This window comes from Biomphalaria glabrata, chromosome 13 (assembly GCF_947242115.1).
Source record: "Biomphalaria glabrata chromosome 13, xgBioGlab47.1, whole genome shotgun sequence".
In the NCBI taxonomy this organism is placed as follows: domain Eukaryota; kingdom Metazoa; phylum Mollusca; class Gastropoda; family Planorbidae; genus Biomphalaria; species Biomphalaria glabrata.
The window spans coordinates 6,863,069-6,885,712 of NC_074723.1; the positions used below are offsets into that span (position 1 = coordinate 6,863,069).

At 34.6% G+C, this 22,644-nt stretch overlaps 1 protein-coding gene across 5 annotated transcripts in view; it reads right to left on the reverse strand.

Moving 5' to 3' along the window:
- Positions 1 to 2,306: 2,306 nt before the first annotated feature.
- Positions 2,307 to 22,644, reverse strand: part of LOC106050919 (glyoxylate reductase/hydroxypyruvate reductase-like) — a 33,661-nt gene continuing 13,323 nt past the window's right edge. For 2 of the 5 annotated variants that reach the window (XM_056009032.1, XM_056009030.1), the window contains exons 2-4: positions 15,634 to 16,500; positions 6,548 to 6,718; positions 2,307 to 5,172 (exon numbers count right to left, since the gene is read on the reverse strand). In XM_056009032.1, coding sequence (XP_055865007.1) covers positions 4,463 to 5,172; positions 6,548 to 6,718; positions 15,634 to 15,907 — 1,155 coding nt within the window. In that variant the 5' untranslated portion in view covers positions 15,908 to 16,500 and the 3' untranslated portion in view covers positions 2,307 to 4,462. Of the gene's footprint in view, positions 5,173 to 6,547; positions 6,719 to 15,633; positions 16,501 to 16,752; positions 17,221 to 19,466; positions 19,683 to 22,644 lie in introns of those variants that run through there. The other 3 variants (XM_056009033.1, XM_056009031.1, XM_056009029.1) reach the window with 3 other exon arrangements.

Consider the following 22,644-nt stretch of genomic DNA (forward strand, 5'->3'; position numbering starts at 1 on the left):
AACAAAAATCTCTTTTTTTTTCAATCGACAACAGTTTAACGAGGCTATATTGTGAACAAAGATCTTTACATTAAAATTGTTTTGATACATCAGTTGTATATTTTCTCGATTGTCCCTTAAATTATAAAGTTCCCCTTTCAGATGTTGCGATCTATAGGTCAGATGATGTAAAGGTCATTTGCTTCTGTGGCCCACGGTTAATGAGAGTGTCATTTTACAAGCACAAACCAACTTACTGAGTTAGGTCACTAAGGGACTTTCTAAAAATCTCGAAATTCAAAATCGTAGCCTTCATCGAGTTTTGAACTCGACCTTTCGGTTAGGAAGCCGATTTTTGCATTTTCAACAGATAACCTCTGGTCACGTGATACAATGAAAGAAACAATTTATGGACGATATCCTTTTTTTTTTTTAAATTTATATATCAAGATATTAGTGCCCGCCAAAAAGGTTTTAGCTCCTCCTAATATCACTGATTTTGTCTATGGGAGAATATGATAGCATTTCTGTTGGGTGTTGAGATATATGATGTTTGGGTTCTGGGTGTTCAACCGGGCCTCCGACAGAGCTTATGTAAGCTAGTTTACGCTAACGAATTACGAATGTGCATAATATTGTATTTTAACGTCTTTGTTATCTAATAGTCCTCATTGAATTTTATCATCATTCATCACAATCTTTAAAACAAGTTGTAGGCCTTTGATCATGACTGTGTTGATCAGTTATATATTGAACTGTTTGTTTAGTTCATCAGTTTAACTATTGCAACTATTTTACTTCAGGCTAAAAACTAAAAATACCTAGACCTAGGTGTTAGAATAAAGAGTTATTAAGAAATCCACATATTGACAAAAATATCAAGATATCAAAAAGAAATTAGGGTCTTTTGAAAGGAGTTTTTTCAAATCAAATAACAACATAAATGTTAAATGCTATTTAACATTTGTTAGGCAAATTTTAAAATATGCGTGCTTTGTTAGGGACCCCCAACTCAAGAAAACAAAGAAACTAGAGAAAAAAAAAAGAGAGCAGTGAGTTTTATAACAAATTATCATTTACTTTTGACACCTTTTGTAAAATCACTCAAGTAACGAGACACTCCAGAAATGAAGAATAAAACTAAAGTAGCAATAATATTTAAACTTAACGACTTAACCTATTAAAGTGCACAGAAAGACAAAGACGATATATGCACATTTTCATATTCAATGTGATAGTGCTTTTTGTTTCAGAGTGCCATTGGTGCAGAAATGGGTTGCCTGAATCAGCCAGGAAAACAAATGGTTTAATAGAGTTGATGTCTCTAATTAATATGTACAACTAGATTTATACCTGATTAGGCCTATGTTTGGTGCACATATTTGCGCAGGACTTAATCATCTACTTTTGAACGAATAGTTGTTAAAAGATAAGATTTCCTGTAATCTTGCTTAATTTTTATACATTTCTGTTGGCTCTCTAATTTGTATCCGCCATTTAGCTTACTTTAAAGGGCAAGATTTCTTGGTAGCTCATGCATAAAGTTACCAAACAGTTGCAAGCTTTCTATCAAGTGTTTTTTTTTTTCTCTAAGTTTCAAATCAAAAGATATGGCTCTCTTTGCATCGAGTTTTAGTTTATTTACAAAGTTTATTATCAACTCACTCTATTTAGTAAAAAGTTTTTTCACGTTATTTCTTTCACACCCAATCTCGGATCAAGTTGAAAATGGACACAATTATTTCTTGTACTCGACTAAACAAGAATTTAAAAAAAAAGAAAGAAATTAGTTAATTAACTATTTTGTTTGCTATCGAACAAGGGAAAGAAATTGTAGGCCTACTTGACTGATATGGTGGCATAAGTTGAATTAGCCCCTTTTCTATTTTGTGTAGAGAATCAGGTCCTGCCTTAAAGTTTTGAAACTAACAACAGATAGCTTAAAAACCTTATTTTTTCAAAAGCACTTCACTGGAACAGTGGTTAGTGTATTGTCTAGAGCCCTCAATTTCGTGTTCAAGTTGTACAATGGTAAAAATAATATTTTATTACACATTTTTATTGTTAGTCTAGATCTATTACAAATTTAATTACATCTCTGATCCAAACAAATTGATACAATTACACTTAATATAAGTTTTTTTTTTTTTAAAGTATTTTTTTTTTATTTTGCTTGTTTTTTTAAACTTAACTTTAATATTAGAATTATACATATTTCCAAATTAAATAAATATCACAAGGGAGCCAATATAAATTATAAAAGAATAGCAAAATAACATTGTGTGCGACAAAAATGTTAAAAAGAAAAACAACAAAACAAACTGTGGTATTTTTTTTATCTTAAACTTTTTGTTTTATTTATATTTAGTTAACATAAAAGGCACACACACAATACAACAAAGGTCTAACTTTTGTCTAAGTAAGACATACAAATTAGTACTTGATCTATGACAATATCAATAACACTACAGGATGAAATCTAAGCTACTGTGATATTTTTCCAAGTCATATTGTAGTGATACTGGTTGAGAACATTTATAATTTACTTACTTTTGTTTTACATTTGTTAGTCATTTTTAATAAATTGAAATGATTAGATCTATATTGTGTTAAAACCTTGTTTAAAAAACTATTTTTTAAAATATTATTGGAGAAAGTGCAATGTCAAAAGAGTAAGCCGAATGATGAAATCGCTAGAATTATCAATATCAATGAGTGAGATCACTTGAAACAGACTAGTTAATTAGTGGGGTACATGAATCTTGAACCAACATACAAAGAATTCATGTATCAAACAAATTGACAGCATAAATACAAAACATTTGCACATTTGAGATTTAACTATTGTACATTATTTTGGGTGATAAGTAAACCAGTTTGCAGATTTGGACCATAAGTGGGTCAGTATTATATTTGGTGTAGGCAAAAGTTACAAGCTTGTCACAGAATTAGATAAATAATTAATAAATTTCACCTTCACCTATCCCATATTCGAATGTGTGGCGGCAGAGAGGGTAAGTGCTTGGCTTCTGAAACTAGGGTCCTGCGTTTGAATCATGGTGAAGACTGGGATTTTGAACTTCAGGATTTTTAGGGCACCCGGGAGTCCACCCAACTCTGACGGGTACCTGACTTTAATTGGGGATGAAAGGAGGTTGGTCGTTGTGCTGACCACATGACACCCTGCTCATCAACCATTTGCCAAACAAACAGATGACCTTAACATCATCTGCTCTATAGACCACATGGTCTGAAAGGGGAACTTGACTTACTTTTTATCCCATAGTCCGTTGGACTGTTATAGCACCACTCATGATCTTGTTGACCATCTTAATAAATTTATTGAAGCTTAAGTCACACAGACCTATCAAAACATTCACAAAATAACACTGAAGTTTTTAAAAAAAATTATTATTTCAATAACAACTATATGTCACTTTTAATTCCCATATTTTTTTAAGCAATGTACTATCTTATCTTATAAATTACAAAAGTTCCTTCTTAAGAGAAGATAATTACATCCTGAGGGTATCCCAAATAGATACAAATTTACTATGTTAATTATTATATATCCAAAACAATTTTCTAAAAAAAATTCTTAAAAAACATTGATGTATACACACAATTAGTTCTATATATAAATCTATACAATGAGTTAAAAGTTAATCTACTTTATGCTAGCACAGTACATACTATAATTGATTGCTGGTACGATTTTAAAAGGTACATAATCATCACAGAAATATGTTTACAGAAGAATGGTGGCAAAGTATTTCTTGCCTGGTAAATGTTACTGATCCGTCACTTCCACCTTGAAGTGAAAAGAAATTCCTACAAATAATGTGACTTTTATAAATAATTAGGTAAGACAAAATGTATTTTTTGAAATTTATTTCTTGGTAAATTAGAAGTACGGTTGAATAATTAAAGTACAATTTGATGGTAAATTAGATGGTAAGTAGGGTTGAATAATTAAAGTACAATTTCATGGTAAATTAGAAGTACTGTTGAAATATAGAAAGTACAATTTCATTTATGTAAAAACAAAGTTTACTTCTATATGAGAAAACAAATATAAGATGTTTACATGCAGCAGCAATTAGAAAGATGAAGCTGATATTACTGTTTTTTTTTAAATTTGTTTAGTCTTACAAGCAGACTGAATACAGTGATTTGTATTGTGAAAACAATAACATAATAACCATTCATAATAATTGTTGGAAGAAAAAAACATTAGAATATGACAGCTCAATTCAATATTAACTTTTCCATAACCAACTTTTCAAAAAAATTTACATTCAAAAGCATTTGAGAAAAAGATTTGTTTTTTTTCCTTCACTGAGTGCTGTACACTGTATCCAATTTATGTACCGACACATCTTCAATATCATACACATAGTGTACTACACAGTACCTTCTATCTCAAACTAACAGAGGAAGAAAATTAGTATGGACATTCTCTAACCCAGCTTCTGGTATAATTTTACCCACGTTTTTTAAGTGCATCTACGAGATTCTTAGCAATAAGAACAGAAATCTTGTGTCTCATGTCATAGACACTCTCTTCTGTTTGTGGTAAGAAAATGCAGTTCTTCAACCCCAGAAGTGGCGTTTTGAATGGAACAGGCTCTTGATTACAGTCATTAAGCCCAGCGGCTTTGATCAGGCCATCCCTCAGTGCTCCATACAAATCAACATAATCTAGTGCCTTCTCATCACTCTGCGAAGTGATTAGTATGGCTTGGTTTTTCATTTTCTCAAAAGACTCTCTACAAAATATGTTTTTGGACTGTTCCCCAGCAGAACCACAGACACAAATAATATCTGATTCTTTTAGGAGATCTTCAAAAGATACAATCTGGCATTCTGGGACATCAATGTTTAAAGACTTGTTGTCCAGTTCAAAGTCCTTATCAGCAATAATCACATGGTCAACACCAACACTCCTAAGGAGCTTGACTACACTGAAGCCAAGTTTTGTCATGCCATAGACTCCAAATGTTTTCTTGGTGATATTTCTCCATGTTGGGCAGTTCATGTTTCCTGGTTTTCCATTGGTCCACTGGAAAGCAAGTCGCTCCTCTGACATCTGACGAATGAGACGGGGTCGGGTGTTCCATAGAGAATTAAAGTCATCACTATGTGCAATAAGGTCAGGGCGTTCATCATCCAGATTATTTAGTCTGTCCTCATCTAATAAAAAAAAATATTTAATGAAAAATTATTATTTATGTTGTGGCAGTACATCCTAAGATTTCAAAATGCATCATTTTAAGATTTTAAGTCCCGCAATAAGCTTTGTCAGTTGGATGTATTATATGTATAAATATTTGAAATCTTCATTCATTCTCTCAAAATTGACTAAATCGCCAGGGTAAAGAAATTTCACTTTTAATTTTTTTTTTTAAATTGGTCATTTCAATGACATCTATTTGATTTTATCATTATTTCAGTTTCACTTTCTTTCCTATTTTAGTATTTTTTAAAGTTGTAGATTTATTAACAATTTAATAATGAAACAATATTACAGTCAGTTAATAAGTGTAAAGAATTATGATTATTTTTATATCTATCTGTAGTTATGCTTTTGTGAATGTTTATGGGTAGGTACAGTACACGCATAATGGGCATCTCTTGGAGGGACCATGTCTTCAATCAGGAAGTTTTGAGATTGGCCAATATGAACAGCATGTATGCTCTCCTGACACAAAGAAGATTACGCTGGCTCGGACATGTCACCCGCATGCCAGATGGTAGAATCCTGAAAGATATCTTATATGCTGAGCTTGTGGAAGGAGTCAGACCCAAGGGCCGCCCAAGACTAACATATAGAGATGTCTGCAAGCGAGACATGAGAGCCTCAGGCATCAGTGAAAGTATATGGGAAAACATAGCCAAAGACCGGAGTGCATGGAGACAGACTGTGCGTGCTGGGACAACCCTTGCTGAGAACAAAAGAATTGAAGCGGCTTTAATCAAGAGGGCAAAAAAGAAAGCTGCCCTGTCTGCTAGCCCTAAATCAGAGGCATACACATGTACAAATTGTGGCAAAGTCTGCCGTTCTAGAATTGGCTTGATTAGCCACACCAGATTCTGCCTCGTCTCAAGATTAAGCCAAAACCAGTGACTCACTTGGGCGCATCCATTGCCTTTCGAGACAAAAGGAGCCATATATATATATACAGTGAACATTCTTGTGTCTTTTTCTTCATTTGAAGAGCCTAGTAATTTACTAATTTTAAGGATTAGCCCACTGCATTAAAGTAGTCCCATAGAGTAGGAATTACAACTTAAAACTCGATTTCAATTAATTTTTGTTATCTGAACCAAATTACAAAATTGAGTCATTTGTCTAATAAATATAGCTTATGTAATAGGTCTAAATCAGAACATTTATACATTTTTTGAGAACACATTTAAATTGTATAAACAATCACTAATTTGGTAGCCAAATATTGATACCATATGTAATAAAAACAACAATTAAAACATAATTAAATATATTCTTAAGTTACATTTACATAAAAGTTGTATGAATGATTGGAATACCAAAGGATTTAACACTTGCCTGTCAGCATGGTCTTAATGGTGAGCAGTACCAGGACAACAGACAGCTCAGCTAGAACATCAGTTGGTTGTTCTGGACAGGAGATGACCTTGATGCCCATTGCTTTACACTGAGTCATGTCAATGTGCTTGGTGCCTGTGGTCATTGTGGCCACAACTCGCAGTTGAGGACCTTTAAAAAAAACAAAAAGAAACTAAAGTAAATAAATTGGATAATATTTAAAGCTGAAGAGACTTGTTGCCTGTGGTCATTGTGGCCACAACTTGCAGTTGAGGACCTTTAAAAAAACAAAAAGAAACTAAAGTAAATAAATTTGTTAATATTTAAAGCTGAAGAGGTGTGGTGGCTGACTGGTAAAGCGATTGGCTTCCAAACTAGGGGTCCTGTGCTCGAGCCCTGGTGATGACTGGGATTTTTAATTTCTGGATCCTTAGGGCACCTCTGAGACCACCAAGCTCTAATGGGTACCTGACATAAGCTGTGGAAAAGTAAAGTCAGTTGGTTTTTGTGCTGGCCACATGACACTCTCATTAACCAGAAACAGATAACCTCTACATCATTTGTCCTATAGATCACAAGATTTGAACGGGGAACTTTACTTTATATTTTAAGGGACAAACGAGAAAAATAAAAAAGTTTGTAGAAAAATATTTAAGACTGTTTTCAGAATACAAGGACGTTTTTTTTCCCTATCAAAACAATTTTAATGTAAAGTTCTTGTAAACTCAGTTGTTTACAATCTGCTGTGTGTTATGGTTGTAGATGAAGGCTCATTAATATTCTAGATCTTAGAAGAGGTGGAGTGATCTAGAGTAGGGGAATGTCCACATTCCGAACTAGTCAGAAATTAATTAATATATTAGATGAATTTTACATGGATGCAATGACTTGTGTCTCCAACAGATTCAGTTTTTATCTAGGGAATTGATTAAACTTTTTTTCTAGTCTGCGCTTTTTCTTTTTAACTGCTATCTTTCCTTTATGCCACCAATCCCTAGTTTTTCAGCTTTAGGCAACTTTTGGAAAGACCTAGAAAGAAAGAGACTTAGATTAAGAAAAGTAAATAGTGACTGCAATGTGTGACTTGATGTGAACCAAAAAAACATTTTTTCTTTACTTTGACGTCATTTGGAACAATTTCATTGATAGCCAATTAGCTAGTGATTTGTTTTCAAAAAGTAAAAAAAAGTTTGTAGAAAAATATTTAGGGCTGTTGTCGGAATACAAGGAAGTTTTTTTCCCCCACCTACCCACGAGGAGAGTGCAAGGTAATAGTAAGGGATAGTACAAATATTATGTTTGGGCTACAACAAAACAACTTAGAAATTCGATTATACGGTAACGTGCTAAAAAACACAAAAAGTGACATTTGCTAACCATGGAACTAATCAACACTTCCTGTATGTAGGGCACCAAATAGCAAGCTATAATCTTTTTAGAGTCATCCAGTTATAGAGTGTCAAAATCTCTAATATGCAAAGAAAAACTCAAAACATTGTGTTTTCGTCGCATTAATTAACGCATTAACCCAAAGTTGCAATTTCGCACAATTATTCATAGTCGATGACTATACATGAATCAATTTTGTTTTAAAAATATCAATTAGTTAATAAATAAAGGGTAATTAATTAATTATGCTCCATTCAAAAAAGGAGTTAAACCTTGCAGTATTGAGAGATATGGCAGTGATTTTGCTGTTTTTCCCCTAAGTTTTTTTTTTTTAAACATGAGACCGACTAGAAACTTGTTTCAGTATAAGTAGGTGTGATTTTAAGGTGTACTGTGCGCCTAAAGGGATTTCTTATGAAGGCCTAACTCAATAAAGCAGTCTTAGTCGAATCTTAAAAAAATAGATCGAAATAGGTCACTATTTACAGATCATATGACCCGCAGTTCCTCAATCAATTTGCACCATCGTTTGTATAGGCTACCTAAGACCAAAGGCATTACCATTCTCATGGCCAAGTGTTGAAGCGCTTGGCTTCCAAACCGATGAGGTCTTAAGGAGTTTGAGTCCAGGTGAAGACGGATTTTTTGGGGGGGGATTTTTATGACGCCCCTGCGCCCACAGTCCAGCCAATTCTAATTGGTACCTGACATATATTGGGGCAGTAATGGTGGTTGATCGTTGTGCTGGTCACATGACATCCTCGTTAACATCGGTCGTATAGACATAATCCGCAAGGACTGAATATGGTACTTTTACTTGACTTTGAATATTACCACGAGTGATTGCAGCCCCTGACACTGCTGATTTTGAAGGCCAGAATAAAATTAAGAATGTGTCCGGGACTCCGGCCCCACTGGGTAAAACAGAAATACGTGTCAAACAGCGTGAAGCTCATTAAAAAAAAATGTGTAATTCTCTCGTCACGCACGGACGATTTCGCCTGCTAACATTTTCCTTCTACAAATAACCAAGGTCGTTGGGGGTGTGTTCTTCTCCAACCAACCAACTTGCGTCTATTTGTTTACTTCCTGTTTTATTTTTTTCTCGCTAACTGGAAAGGAATGCGTACAAAGCATAAACCCTACTTATTGCCTTACATCTAAAAATAGATGCTTACGTCAAACGTCCGATAATTCGGTCAGATCTTACTGCAAATACAAAATTATAAGTTAGTCGGAGTTGCTATGAAGTCGAACTGTTAAGCTGGACACCATAAAGGCATAACAAAAAGGGCTAATAAATGGAGCTAGGCATTCTAGGACCAATGTCAAACATTTAGTATATCCAAAGACGGCATAGATGTCATATTTCATCTATACGTCTGACAATACAGTTACACGTAGCCGTAGGCCTATATTCCTATATCAATATGAGCAAGCTTTTCCTTCAATTAACTACATATGAATTATAATTTAAGCCTGAAGCCTAAAGTGTTAAGTAAATCTAGATCTATTTATTCTATTAGATTAGACTGTATTTCTACTGTTCTATTATTGACTAAAGTTCTGTTGTTTTTTTAATGAGGATGTGCAGGTCGAAAACACCTAGTTTGTGTGTCCTAAATTGAAGGCTTGTCTTCTAGTCTTCAAATCGTGGCAGGCCGGTGAAGGTCGCTTGTAAATGGAAACAAACAAAAAAAAAAGCCAAAATTTAAGAAACACTCCCGCAATCAATGACTGACGTCATGAGGAGAGGAATGGTGCCAACTTTCTTCTCTTCAAGTTCACTTTTTTTTTAAACACTTACGATGTGCTTTGTATAATATGAAAGACTTCTAAGTTTGTTGTATTATGCAATCTCTATAAGAGATTAGGCTACTTGATTTAGTTGTATTTTTTACAAACCTCTGACCCGATATTTTGGAATGTGATTTTTCAGTAATGTTGTTTTCTTATGTTAACAGAAAGTGTAATTTAATACCAATCGATGCAGTAAAAATAAACTGTTAAGAAGAAATAATTATATACAAGTTATGAAAACTTAGAGACGCTTCAGAAGTCTAAAAAGTACAGAAGCAATAACACATAAAACACTAAACCATAATTTACAAATACAATAAAAAAAAAAATCCAATAAAATATTTTACCCGCCCAAATTCTTCCCTCCCTCATTAAACGAATTGAGAAATTCCTGAAGACGCAAAAAGTCAAGTCTGATGTCATGTTGGCTTGTAAATTTTATTGGCTGGGTTCAATTTCGATCCGCCTCTGGCGTCCATCTTCTTTTAACCCTTTAACATCGTATGCGTGTCTGAAAAGTTGGCTCTTTGAAAACGTGATGCCCTCTGTCTCTATCATCCTCAGCGAGTTTCCAAAGGCTTAGACAAGTTAGCTGACTCATTATATTCCATATTCCTAGATTTATAGGCCATAGGTAGAGTGACCCATCTGTGTCACGACATAGACAAGGCCTACCTCCATTTGCATTTCAGAACAAAGAATTAGCATACATTTCCTAAGTGTTAACAGACAGACCAGGTAAATGTAGGCCTACTAGTATTTGCTGTTCTTATCCCCGCTGGGGTTTCCTAACAAAATTGAAAGTTGAAGAAAACAAGAATAAAGTTATATGTTGAAACGTTATCGATATGAAAAATCTAAATGTCTGAGAACATGGTATCCTTTTACATCCAATTATAATAAAAATGCGAATATCTTCAAATCCAAAGATTAATAAAACAGAGAGAGAGGGGTCACGATGACCGAGAGGTGAGCTACAAATTCTGTCAGATCTAAGATATTTGAAACTTTAAATAAGTATGATCAACAACAAAAATAATAATAAAGAAAAATCTGCAATGGTCATCGACATCGCGATGCCACTATCTCATTATATAAGAAAAAAATAAAAGATAAAAAAATAACCAACAACCAAAACCTAAGCTTAGAGAAAAGGTGAATATAGTAGCTATCTAAAATAACAAAGTACCCTGTTGTTATATCAACCGAGGGATAATTCCCTTAGCATTCCTAAGAAGACCATGTTACCTGTCAGAGGGAGCACTGTTGCAGACCAGCCACATCACCAGAAAATTCCTCAGATGAGGGCACTACAATGAATTTTGTTTTCATTTAACGAGCTGCACACATTTGGAGTTCGAGGTTTGATGATACAGAAGCAGAGCTGCACACATTTGGAGTTCGAGGTTTGATGATACAGAAGCAGAGCTGCACACATTTGGAGTTCGAGGTTTGATGATACAGAAGCAGAGCTGCACACATTTGGAGTTCGAGGTTTGATGATACAGAAGCAGAGCTGCACACATTTGGAGTTCGAGGATAGAGACAAAAGACTTGGGAGAAATCTGAATGGAAAGATGTTTTGGATCAGGCCAGTGCCCCTCTTGGGCTGTATCGCCACTGGGATGGATGAATGAGGTACCGCACATTACTTTAATGCTACTGCTAATCAAGCATACTAATTAGCTTACCCAAACCAGTTTCTCGTTGTTGGTTAAGATATACGTATCAAGTAGTTACAAAACAAAATGATATTTAAACGAAATCCGACTCACTACAAAAACACGTCTTTTCCTCTCGAGCGTCCATGGTCTGTTTCTCGTTCCACTATCACCCATGTGACTTCTTAACATTAGCAATGACAAACCCGCTCATGTTTTCATCATTCAACACCATTCAAACACTAACGCTCCCTTTCCTTGTCGTTACCTTGGAAACACAGACTTACACTTCAAAACATTGGGAGTGGGGCAAAAATAATCGATAGTCAAAGCATAATGTCTGACCAGTTTATTGCAAGTGCAGTTGTTTTTTTAATTCGTTCAAGTTCAATCCGCCATTCGTTTCTTGGTTCTGGTGATGCCAAATAGGTAAATTTCGATCACTCTTCGCAGCGCTAATTGAGATTTTTTAAATAGGATTTTAATCGCGTATTGTTGGGGGTGCACAATATTTTGTTCAAAGTTTTTATGACAATGCATAACGCGTGGCCTTAAGAAAGTACAACATAGATCACATAGTTCTTTTTTAGACTGCCCGCACTAGGAACGGAACTGTGGCCAGTAGCACCTGATTACCATTCTAATTGCAGGCTCTGGATAGGGATATAAAAAGTAAGCCAATCAAAGACTAAAAATATATAGCAAAAACAAAAACAAAAAAAAAAACGCAGTAGATCGGTGTCAGTCAACACGACCGCACTCAACAGAAAACATTTGGCAGGGAAGGTCATTGACCTTTACCTCGCCTGCTGTTTCAGCCACATGTAATCCTCACCAGTCTTTGGAAACATTAACCAAACTCTAAGAGTAGTAATATAGTTTATCTAAACATTGTAATAGTGCTGAAAGGAAGGTCTGAGCATTCCCACCTTGTACTAGCCAAAGACCGCAAAACCTCTGCCAATAATTAATTGACGCAAGGGCAATTAACAGGTGAGCTGTTTACGGTTTGTTAAAAACAAAGTGCATAATTAATTGGTACTGTACCCCTGCTGTGAACATTGCTTTTTTTTTTAATGAACTTTTTGAGTTGCTTGTATTTTCTACTTTCGTCTATAACCCATAGACTTATATATTATATCTAGACTGGAAACCGGAAACAAATTCTTATCCGCGATTGATCGATTCATATATATATATATTTATATTTATGTATGTAACTCTTTTTCAAGCTCGAAAGGAAGACGCCCCAATCAATCTTTTCTGTCTAAGAAAAGTAATGATCTTTAGTTTTCAAAGTTTAGAAATAATGCAAAATCATTTCTTGGATTTTCCTTAGAATGGGCTATTAATCACAAAGCTATATATTCGCGCTAATATATGACAGATCGAAATGATTCATGTCTGTTGATTTTAATTATCTTATGTACATTTAAATAGATTGATTACCTAGATCCTTCTAGATTATGTAGGCCTATCTAAAAATTGCTAAATAATAGCAATATTATAATTAATATAATAATAATAATAATAATAGCAATAATAATAGCAATAATAATTATGAGACGAGAGTACTCTTATGCTTCATCTAGATCTAAAAAATAAATTAAATGTTACATAGGTTAGGGTTGAAAAAAAAAAAGACTTTACTTCTTATAACTACTTTATAAAACAACGCCTTGTTTCAACTAAAATAAAAAAATCACATTTTTTTGTAGTTTTAAAAGATCTCCATGTCCAGTCTAGATACAATATATATATAAGTCTTTGGAGTGTTCATTATTAAATCAATCAGGGTAACCTGCTCTTTGTTAACGTTTTGATTTTTAAGATCCGGTTAAATTTACAAAATAAAATTGAGTAAGAGAGAGAGAGAGAGAGAGAGAGAGAGAGAGAGAGAGAGAGAGAGAGAGAGATGGAGAAATGTGTAATTAGACCTAAAGAAACACGCAAGAAAACTTAAAGAGAAAAAAAAAATTGGGTAAGATTTTGAAAGAAACATAAACAATGTCAAGGACGCCATATTGATAAATCGCTGTTGCCAACTAAGTTTTTAAAAAAAAAGTTACTTAGTGCTACAAGCGGAAGTTTGAATCTGCATCGCAATAAAGAAAAAAAAGTTCATGATAATTATTATTAGCTGTTTAAAATACCTAGCTTGTCAATACTTCCGCAAACTGTACACATGATTCACCAAATAAATAAAGAGCTGCGAAGAAGTTTTTTAATTTGGCTCCATTATCCAAATCCCCTATTAAAGATTACATAAAGTATTGGCAACAATATAGACATTTGTATTTTGTTAATAGTTTTGCGAATCAGTGCTGGGTATGCACAAGAACTCTCTTTGTTATCGCGACGTTCCAATTCTAGACTTTTGGTGTCAGACTTGCGCATGACCATTCTGACACCACGTGTAACTAGTAAGAATACTCTTACTTACTTAGCTCAATAAAAACGACTTAATAGGTTCTTTGACTTTCTAAAATAACTATTTCATTAATATTGGGAATCTACCATAGGTGTTGTAATAAAACAAATCCTTAATTAATCAGCCTATGATACGCTCGCTTACAAGCTGAAAGCAGTATATCAATAGTTTTAGGCTATATTTAACCTAATTTAAACAAATGAATGTAATTTAAAAATCTACGTCTATGTTTCAAGAACTTTAAATCTACGTCTATTTTTGTTGTTGTTGTTGATATCTCAGTTGACTATTCGATGTAAGCCACTTCAAAATGTTAGCCATTGACGACTACGTGTAAAAAGAAAATTTTTAACATTTTAACATTCACGCATTAGTTTTACTTATTATTTTGTTCTAATGCACTAGATGAGTGATGTACAAATAGGGCCCGCGGGCCGCGGGTCATAACCGGCTAGTAATAAATAAAAGGCGAAGTAGGTTGAGGTATTATTCACTAGTTTACCATCAATAAGAATAAGTCTTAAACAAAATAATATTAACAATTTGAAATGAATGTTGGCCCATAAAGAATAGTGGAGAAAATAGGGTGAATGGGTCGTGATTGAGAATTAACTTGGTTCCTAAACATGCACAAGAGAAACACTGGTCCAGGCCATCAGTTACTAGAGATATTGGGTCACGTTAACACTGGATGAAGTAAACAATAGTCTGCAGGCCAGATAGCTGCAGGGGAGAGAGAGAGAGAGAGAGAGAGTCTAAAAGAGAGGTATTGAGTGAGAGAAAGAGAGAAATAGGTCAAGGGAGATAATGGAAAGGGCATACTAGATAATGACGTTATTGTTTTGATAAGTTCAACGACTTATTGACATCGTATATCTTTTATATACATTTTAAAATCGTGTCCACCTGATTAGAAAGAAAAGGCAGAGTTGTGTAATAGACAATAACAAATGACCTCCGATTTTTTAAAAATTCTTGTCACCACCTTTTATAACTACTTCTACAACCCGATATAGGGTGCATGAAACCTAGTAACAATGCATGTCCACCATCGAACCTATTTGGAGTTTCAAATGCAAATAGAGTCTATTTATCAATAAACAGTAGAGTACAATTTCGTGTAGATGTGACCAGAAGATTTTAATTAAAAGACATATTTGGGAAATTGGTACCAATAGTAACCATCAATGTTTTATTCGGTATGTAGACAGACAAAAAGTCTTAGTGGGCTACTGGAATCCATTTTATTTTGAACTTTACATTTTCATTCGTAGATGAAATAAATATAAGTACTCCTTTCAGACCTTGCGATCTATAAGATATGATGATGTAGGCCTAAAGGTTATCTGTTTCTATGGCCGATGCTTAACGAGGGTGTCATGAGGTCAGCACAACGACCAACCGCCTTCTTTACATTCCCCAACTTTAGTCAGGTACCCATTAGAGTTGGGTGGAGTCAAGTGGTCCAAAAAATACCGAAATTAAAAAAAAGCAAGCAGTCTTCATTTAAATTTGATCCCGAGACTCTACCCATCGGTTCATAAGTCAAGTGCTTTATCACTCAGCCATCAATAATTTTCTATGTACATAAAATGAACATAAAAGATAAACGCAAAGCCCAATTTTTGCTTTAAAATTTGATGACATTCAGAACTTTTAGCATCAAGTATATTGATATCTTGTTTAGATGATACATGCAGTAAAATTATATAAATAGATCTAGGCTTCCTATCAATCAAGATATATAATATCTATTCATACTGGCATATCCAAATGTAACAAAGATGATCTGGACATGTACTCACCAGCAGACGACAGCACCTCTTCGTCGATGATATCCCCCTGCATGCACAGAATGGCGTCCACACCAGCCACGCTCTGAAGGAGCTCCCCCCTGAGGACCAGCTGCTCCGAGTCCCACAGCTTGACGTCGCAAGACTTCAGCAAGATGTCCAGGCCCTCCTGGGGAATGCGTCTGGTGATGTAGACTAGGGGCCGGTTGGCCTGTCGGCTGCTCTGTCTCGTCAGCGTCATGGGGTGCGATTGGACGCACGTTGTCGCGGTGCACGAGGTTGCCATTTTGCAGTCAAAGAAAGACCAATTGGTAACAACGATAAACAAAAAATAAGTCTTAGTAGCTGTAAAGGACTAATGGAAATTGAAAGCACTAAATGGAATGTTCAATAATGAGACGGATTTCTGTAAACGTAAACAGCCAATAACTGTTTAGTGATACCCGCGTGAAATTCGTGTTTTCTTTGGCACAAATCGATATGTTACAAAATTGTTAAAAAAAAAATGTGAACGACTAGAATGAGAAAATCCGCCTAATTGCCAGCATAGATGTCGCTGCTTAAACTGACTGCTTATTGGTCGAGAGTATGGTCAGCTGATCCCTTGCCACTGAAACCTTCAGGTGAGCGTCTAAAGTGGTCGTCTGCTGCACAGACTGTTTCATTTATACGTGCGAATGATGTATTCTGGGTAGCTCACAATGACTGACAATAAGTGGGGGGCCAGGTCCAGTGCCCCTTTGAACTGTTTCTCAAGACTGCGAAGTGAACTGTGTATTGTCAATACCGTGGTGTGCACCTCAGCCTCCAAAAAAATGTGAATCAAGGACATTAATGGAGAATCCACTAAATGTTTAAGTTGATATCACTCTTCACAATCTGGGGGGTAAAAAGTACGAGATTGAACATAAACAAACAAAAAATATGCGGATGCTATAAAAGTGTAAGCTAATCTGAGTAATAACAGTAATAAAACAAAAATCCGGGATTAACAAAGTGGTTCTGAGGTTAAAAGACGAGGGAACCTCTAAAGACAATATTGTAAAATCTCTCTAATAATAATATTACTTTAACAATGTATATGAATAAATACAAAGTAAAGAAATATACCACAAATATCAATCCCCATACCTTTTAAACAAATAGTTTCGAGCGTGATGAGCTGCCTTAAATAACAGCGACATTCAAACGAAATTATATAATGAAAGAAAATACACGCATCACCGTGTATAACATAGGAAATAATAAACCGGTAACTTAACAAAATAGAAAGAAGCAACTCCAATGATCGCGCTACATATAAACATAAATTCAATAACTCGTAAACATCAAGAAAATGAAGTCTACCAACACTACCGCTAACACCTAAATGGTAACAATAGAAAGACGAACTCCTCGTCAGAAGAACTATGTCGTAAAATGTAGGCTAGATCTTTCCACCAGACTGTGAGAAACAAAGACAAAAAAAATGCTACCTTGACTCTGCGGCAGACAACAAACTTTAAAACGGTCTACGCACATTCTACTAGGGCCTATATATTTGATTATACTACTTGGTAGTTATGTAAATAGTGTAGAAATGAGAAAATGACATAATAAAGTTTATGACTGAAATACCCAGTGTCTATTAATAGACTTGAACATTTTTTGTGTCATTCCTTCGTTATGAATTAAAAGAAAAATTGTCAATAAGCTTCAACAGAAACGAGAATAGATGCCGGATAAATAAAATGTTTCGCTTATAACATGAAAACTACACTTTTAGTCATGACCTGTTTTGTAACCCCAATTCAATGGATGAAAAGGTTGGCCTAAATATGAAACACATATGCAGCATACATATAAAATGAGATCCGTCTTTTTTTTTTTTTTTTGAAAAGGGAGCGCCAACTGGGTAGGTCTTCCATGTGTGGGTATTAAATAATTAAATAATACTAACGCCATATTCTAAAAATAGATCATATAGCAGAAGAATCTTTGTTCTGACCCAAATTTCAAACTTCTGGACACAACTTGTCTTTTCTAGACAACTTACTAGCAGAGACGTAGCTAGAGTGGGTGGGGGGAGAATTTGAAAATCCCCTCGGGCCGCCACTTGAGGGGTGCCCCCAAATGAGTGTTTTATTAAATTAAATTTTAAATATTACTCAAAATGCAGAGGCCCCTAAAGAGCTCAAGCGCCCGGGACCCCAAATGGTGGCGAATTCCTAGCTACGCCTATGTAACTTAGGTCTTAAACTCCTAATCACAGCCTAGGTCTTAAAATTCTAAACACTGTCTAGGTCTTAAAATTATAAACACAGTCTAAGTCTTAAAATTTTAGACACGACCTAGATCTTAAATTTCTAGACACAACCTTGGATCTTACATTTCTAGACAAAATATGTAGCCTATATCTATACTAAATGCTATTTAATTTCAAGCGATTGCCACGTACAGTTGATACATCTACAGTCGAATCTTGATAGTCCGACAATGCATAATCTGACACACTCAGCAATCCAACGCGACGTCGACGTAACTTCAAATAATTAATTAATGTAACTTCATATAATTAATGTATACTGTAGTACGTATATTTTTAGAATGTAGATAGGCTGAAATTGTAATTTAGTACAGTATGTGAACGCTGAAATTGTAATTTAGTACAGTATGTGAACGCTGAAATTGTAATTTAGTACAGTATGTGAACGCTGAAATTGTAATTTAGTACAGTATGTGAACGCTGAAATTGTAATTTAGTACAGTATGTGAACGCTGAAATTGTAATTTAGTACAGTATGTGAACGCTGAAATTGTAATTTAGTACAGTATGTGAACGCTGAAATTGTAATTTAGTACAGTATGTGAACGCTGAAATTGTAATTTAGTACAGTATGTGAACGCTGAAATTGTAATTTAGTACAGTATGTGAACGCTGAAATTGTAATTTAGTACAGTATGTGAACGCTGAAATTGTAATTTAGTACAGTATGTGAACGCTGAAATTGTAATTTAGTACAGTATGTGAACGCTGAAATTGTAATTTAGTACAGTATGTGAACGCTGAAATTGTAATTTAGTACAGTATGTGAACGCTGAAATCAAATGCTTTGTTGTTGTTTTTTTGGATCAATACAATTTCATTTTTCGTCTTTTAACTCTTTCTCTCCTAACAGACGATACCAACGTTGATTCCATCAGAATGTGGTAAATAATTACGGAGAGAAAGAGTTAAGTTTCCCTTTAAAATGCTAAGAGATTATCTTATAACAGAATTTACTTGACATCTACGGTTTAATTCTTTATAGGACAGTGTCATCTAACCTTTGGTAACCGACGTTTTACGTAATCTGACATCCCCCTCCCCCCCCCCAAGCCCCGTAACCGTCGGACTATTAAGAGTCAGCGTTATATATACAGTTAGACTTAGAGAGTGAGTATGTATAGCAAAAATCCAACAACCTCAATGATAAATTGAAATTCAGTCAAATGTTTTGAAATCACTTTTGAAAAGCTCATTTTTTGACCTGTTGGGGGAGGGGGTATCTGGGAGAACGCCTTTAGGCGCTCAGTAAACACAACTCAGAGTGGAGATTCGATCTCTAGCCCAACTGATAGGTAGCCAAGCGTTTTTTTTTTTGCCTCTCGGCAACACATTGCAGAAATCATGAAGAACTTAATTCGTATATTAAAAACATATTTCATATGCTAACAAACCTAAATTAAATAATTGGAAACAATGTATATCCATTTTGTATGGATATGTTATGTAGGTCTCTATATCATCGTAGAATGTAAGGGCAGGGTAGAGAAGCAACAATCTTCTATTTTTTTAAAAAGGCTTATTTTAATTTATATTTTACCTGCTTAGATAATTAATTATTCCAGCTTTGAAATAAGATGTGACAGCTTCCTGGCATAAATATGAACTAAATAATCTTCAGACGATTTTATACCACATCGACCTAGTCTAAAGTCTAGACTATCGCAGGACAGTCACCCAGCAAGTAGATTAGAGTCGGAAGAATCACACTGAGTAGTAATGCTTTGGTTACAAAGGTTGTCGTTCTTATTTACTGTACTCTGACCCTCGGCAGACTACAGCGACCAGCATGTGGAACTGATTTGTGATTGTGATAAGATTAAACATTTTATTTTTTGAACCATTGCAAGTTTAAAAAAAAAAAAGAAGTCATATCTGGCAATTAAGGCTAACCGAGATTTTAACTTCATATAGGCCTATGCCAGATTTTCTAACATACGGTTTGTGTGATGGTGGAATAAGAACGCCTGATAATTAACAGTTTTTTGTTACATCTGTTTTCTATAATAATGAGCAATATTATTTTGCTGTAACTGGCAGGCAACGTTATTTTAATGATTCGTTTTCGTTTGTTAAAAAAGTGTTTACGGTGGCAAGACCTGGGCGATATTATTGGAGGCTCTTAATGAAAATGCACTTTTAATTAATGCTAGAGTACATTATAGTATTTGAACATAGTGCACCCCCCACCCCCATTTCTTTTTAGACTTAGATGCAACTGCACTGCATTAAATCAAGCTCCCTAACGCTGCAATAAAAAAATGTGGATTTTGTATCAAGTTAAACCATAATCGGCTCTAGATCTGGGTTATTCATTCGAATTACTTTGTTACCAAAAGTAATCCATTTCGGACCATTAAAAAATGTAACCGTTATATTTTGATATTCTCAATTCGAATTTTTATCACAGTCCTCTTTCAACTTTGTTCACCTCATTAAAATTTATTCGATATTAATAATGCGAATGTGTTCGAGACAGAGGATTAAGAATAGTATAATAGTGCGGTATTTCAAATGGCTGCATTTTGTTGACGTTATTCACAATAATATGATAATTTATACATTAAAAAATATGTACCAAACACTTTCAATCGGTTTACTATTCTTAAGAATTTGCTTAATATTCTTGTAATTATCACATTTCACATAGTTCGCGGTGTTGTTCACGGTCGTTATCTTGTAGCACCAAACTGCTGGTAAAACAACTAAACCGTTATAGGCGGAAAATATCTTAACAAATAAAACTTCAAATGACTTGAATAACTTCCTTGTAAACAATACTAAATATAAATTTATTTATAACATTGACAAAATCAACTTGTGAAAAAATTAAATAAATGTAGTAGACTTTAGTAACACTATTTTTTAACCAAATCTTACTCACTACAATAATACAACCTTTCAGTCTTACATTCTGGAGTTGTCTGTCATAACTACCACCAAATGACGACAATGCCACCTGTGTTGCATCATTCACAACCTATCGCTAAACTTTCCCCACCGTCACCATAGAAACACACACAAACACTCCATAACATAAGGTCTACTCGGGTCTAGCCATTTGTCTGCTATCGTTTCATTTATTTTTTTTTTCTATTACGCTGACAGTCATCTTGGTTGAAAAAGAAACAAAATTATATTCTTCATTTTCATTGGCTGTTTGCTAAAGTACTTTGGTTGACAAAGAAACAAAATTATATTCTACATTTTCATTGTCTGTTTGCTAAAGTACTTTGGTTGACAAAGAAACAAAATTATATTCTACATTTTCATTGGCTGTTTGCTAAAGTACTATTTTCTTTCTCCTGGAAACAATGAGCCATCTGCTTGAAACATTTCCAAACAGGTCACTTCTGTACGTGGTACATAAATCAAACAAGTAATAAAGCAGTTGAGAAGTGTGGATAACCTTTATTGTATTTTTTTAAAATTTCAACTGAAGTACTTTTACAACCCAGTTCCTCAAATGGGTCAAATAAATAATAAATGGCAGCCATCGCTTTTAATTGCCCAGAAGTCAAGATGGCTTTCTGTGTCTATGTATGTTTTATTAGACAATTGTACATAGTAGAATACTCAGAAAGACACCAAGATATGCTGGGGAAAATCGTGCAAGTGCTCCTTCTTCCCTAGTGCCAATAAAACAAGGAAATTGTTGCCTAAATCAACGAGGAGAACAAACGATTCAGAAGAGAGATTCTAATTAACATGCACGACTAGATTGACACATGAGTACGAGTAGGACGTAATTATCTTTTCATAAGAAGGAACGTCTGTCAAGTATAAGATAAGATCAGATAATACGCTTAGAATATGTGTATGCTGTAGACTCTACTCTCATCGTAATCTACTCGTTTAACAGAGTAAAAAAAAGTAATTAGTTTTTTATGGCTATTTTTTTTTACAAATGTTAATAAAAAGATTGATTTGACGTGATAGAACAAGACTAAGATATAACCAAAACTATTGACACACCTTAAAACCAATTTTTAAACAAATTTCTGTTGGCACATATAATAATTTAGGCTTGTCTTCGAGTTTGAGGTAACTATCAAAGCTGCCATCTACATAGTTCGCCACTTCCAGTGCAGACATAACTGTTTTCCTCCGGTGGTCGATATAAGTTATCTTTAGCATATATACACATTCATTGATTCAATATACATGATACCAACATCATGAAAAAATTGAAAAGCTACAAAACTATTATATATATATATATATATACATATACATGATATACATATCAAGATGATTAATAATATTTTGTAAGCTGTGGGGTGTGACGGGTCAAAGTGCAAAGGTCAGAACCACATCCAAACAAACTGACATTTTCTTTTAAACCTCTTATGCTTTAACTGTGTGGTGCCCCAGAGGTTTAGCAGACCAAGGGATAGGTGAAGGTGATGGTACTTTAGTGTATTAATAAGTACAACTTATACGCAAGTAACCAGAAGTACAGGATTACATATCCTGACCTCTACCTTGGCACTCTTATTTCTAAGAGACCGAAATAGGACATGCTAATGTAAGAGATATGCATATATGAGGTATGCTTATTCAAGACACATATGGTGTACGCTTATATGGGGTATGTATGAATACCAACAAAGGCGCGATGGCTGAGTGGTAAAGCGCTTGGGGTCCCGGGTTCGAATCCTGGTGAAGGTTGGGATTTTTAAATTCGGGATCTTTGGGCGCCTCTGAGTCCACCCAGC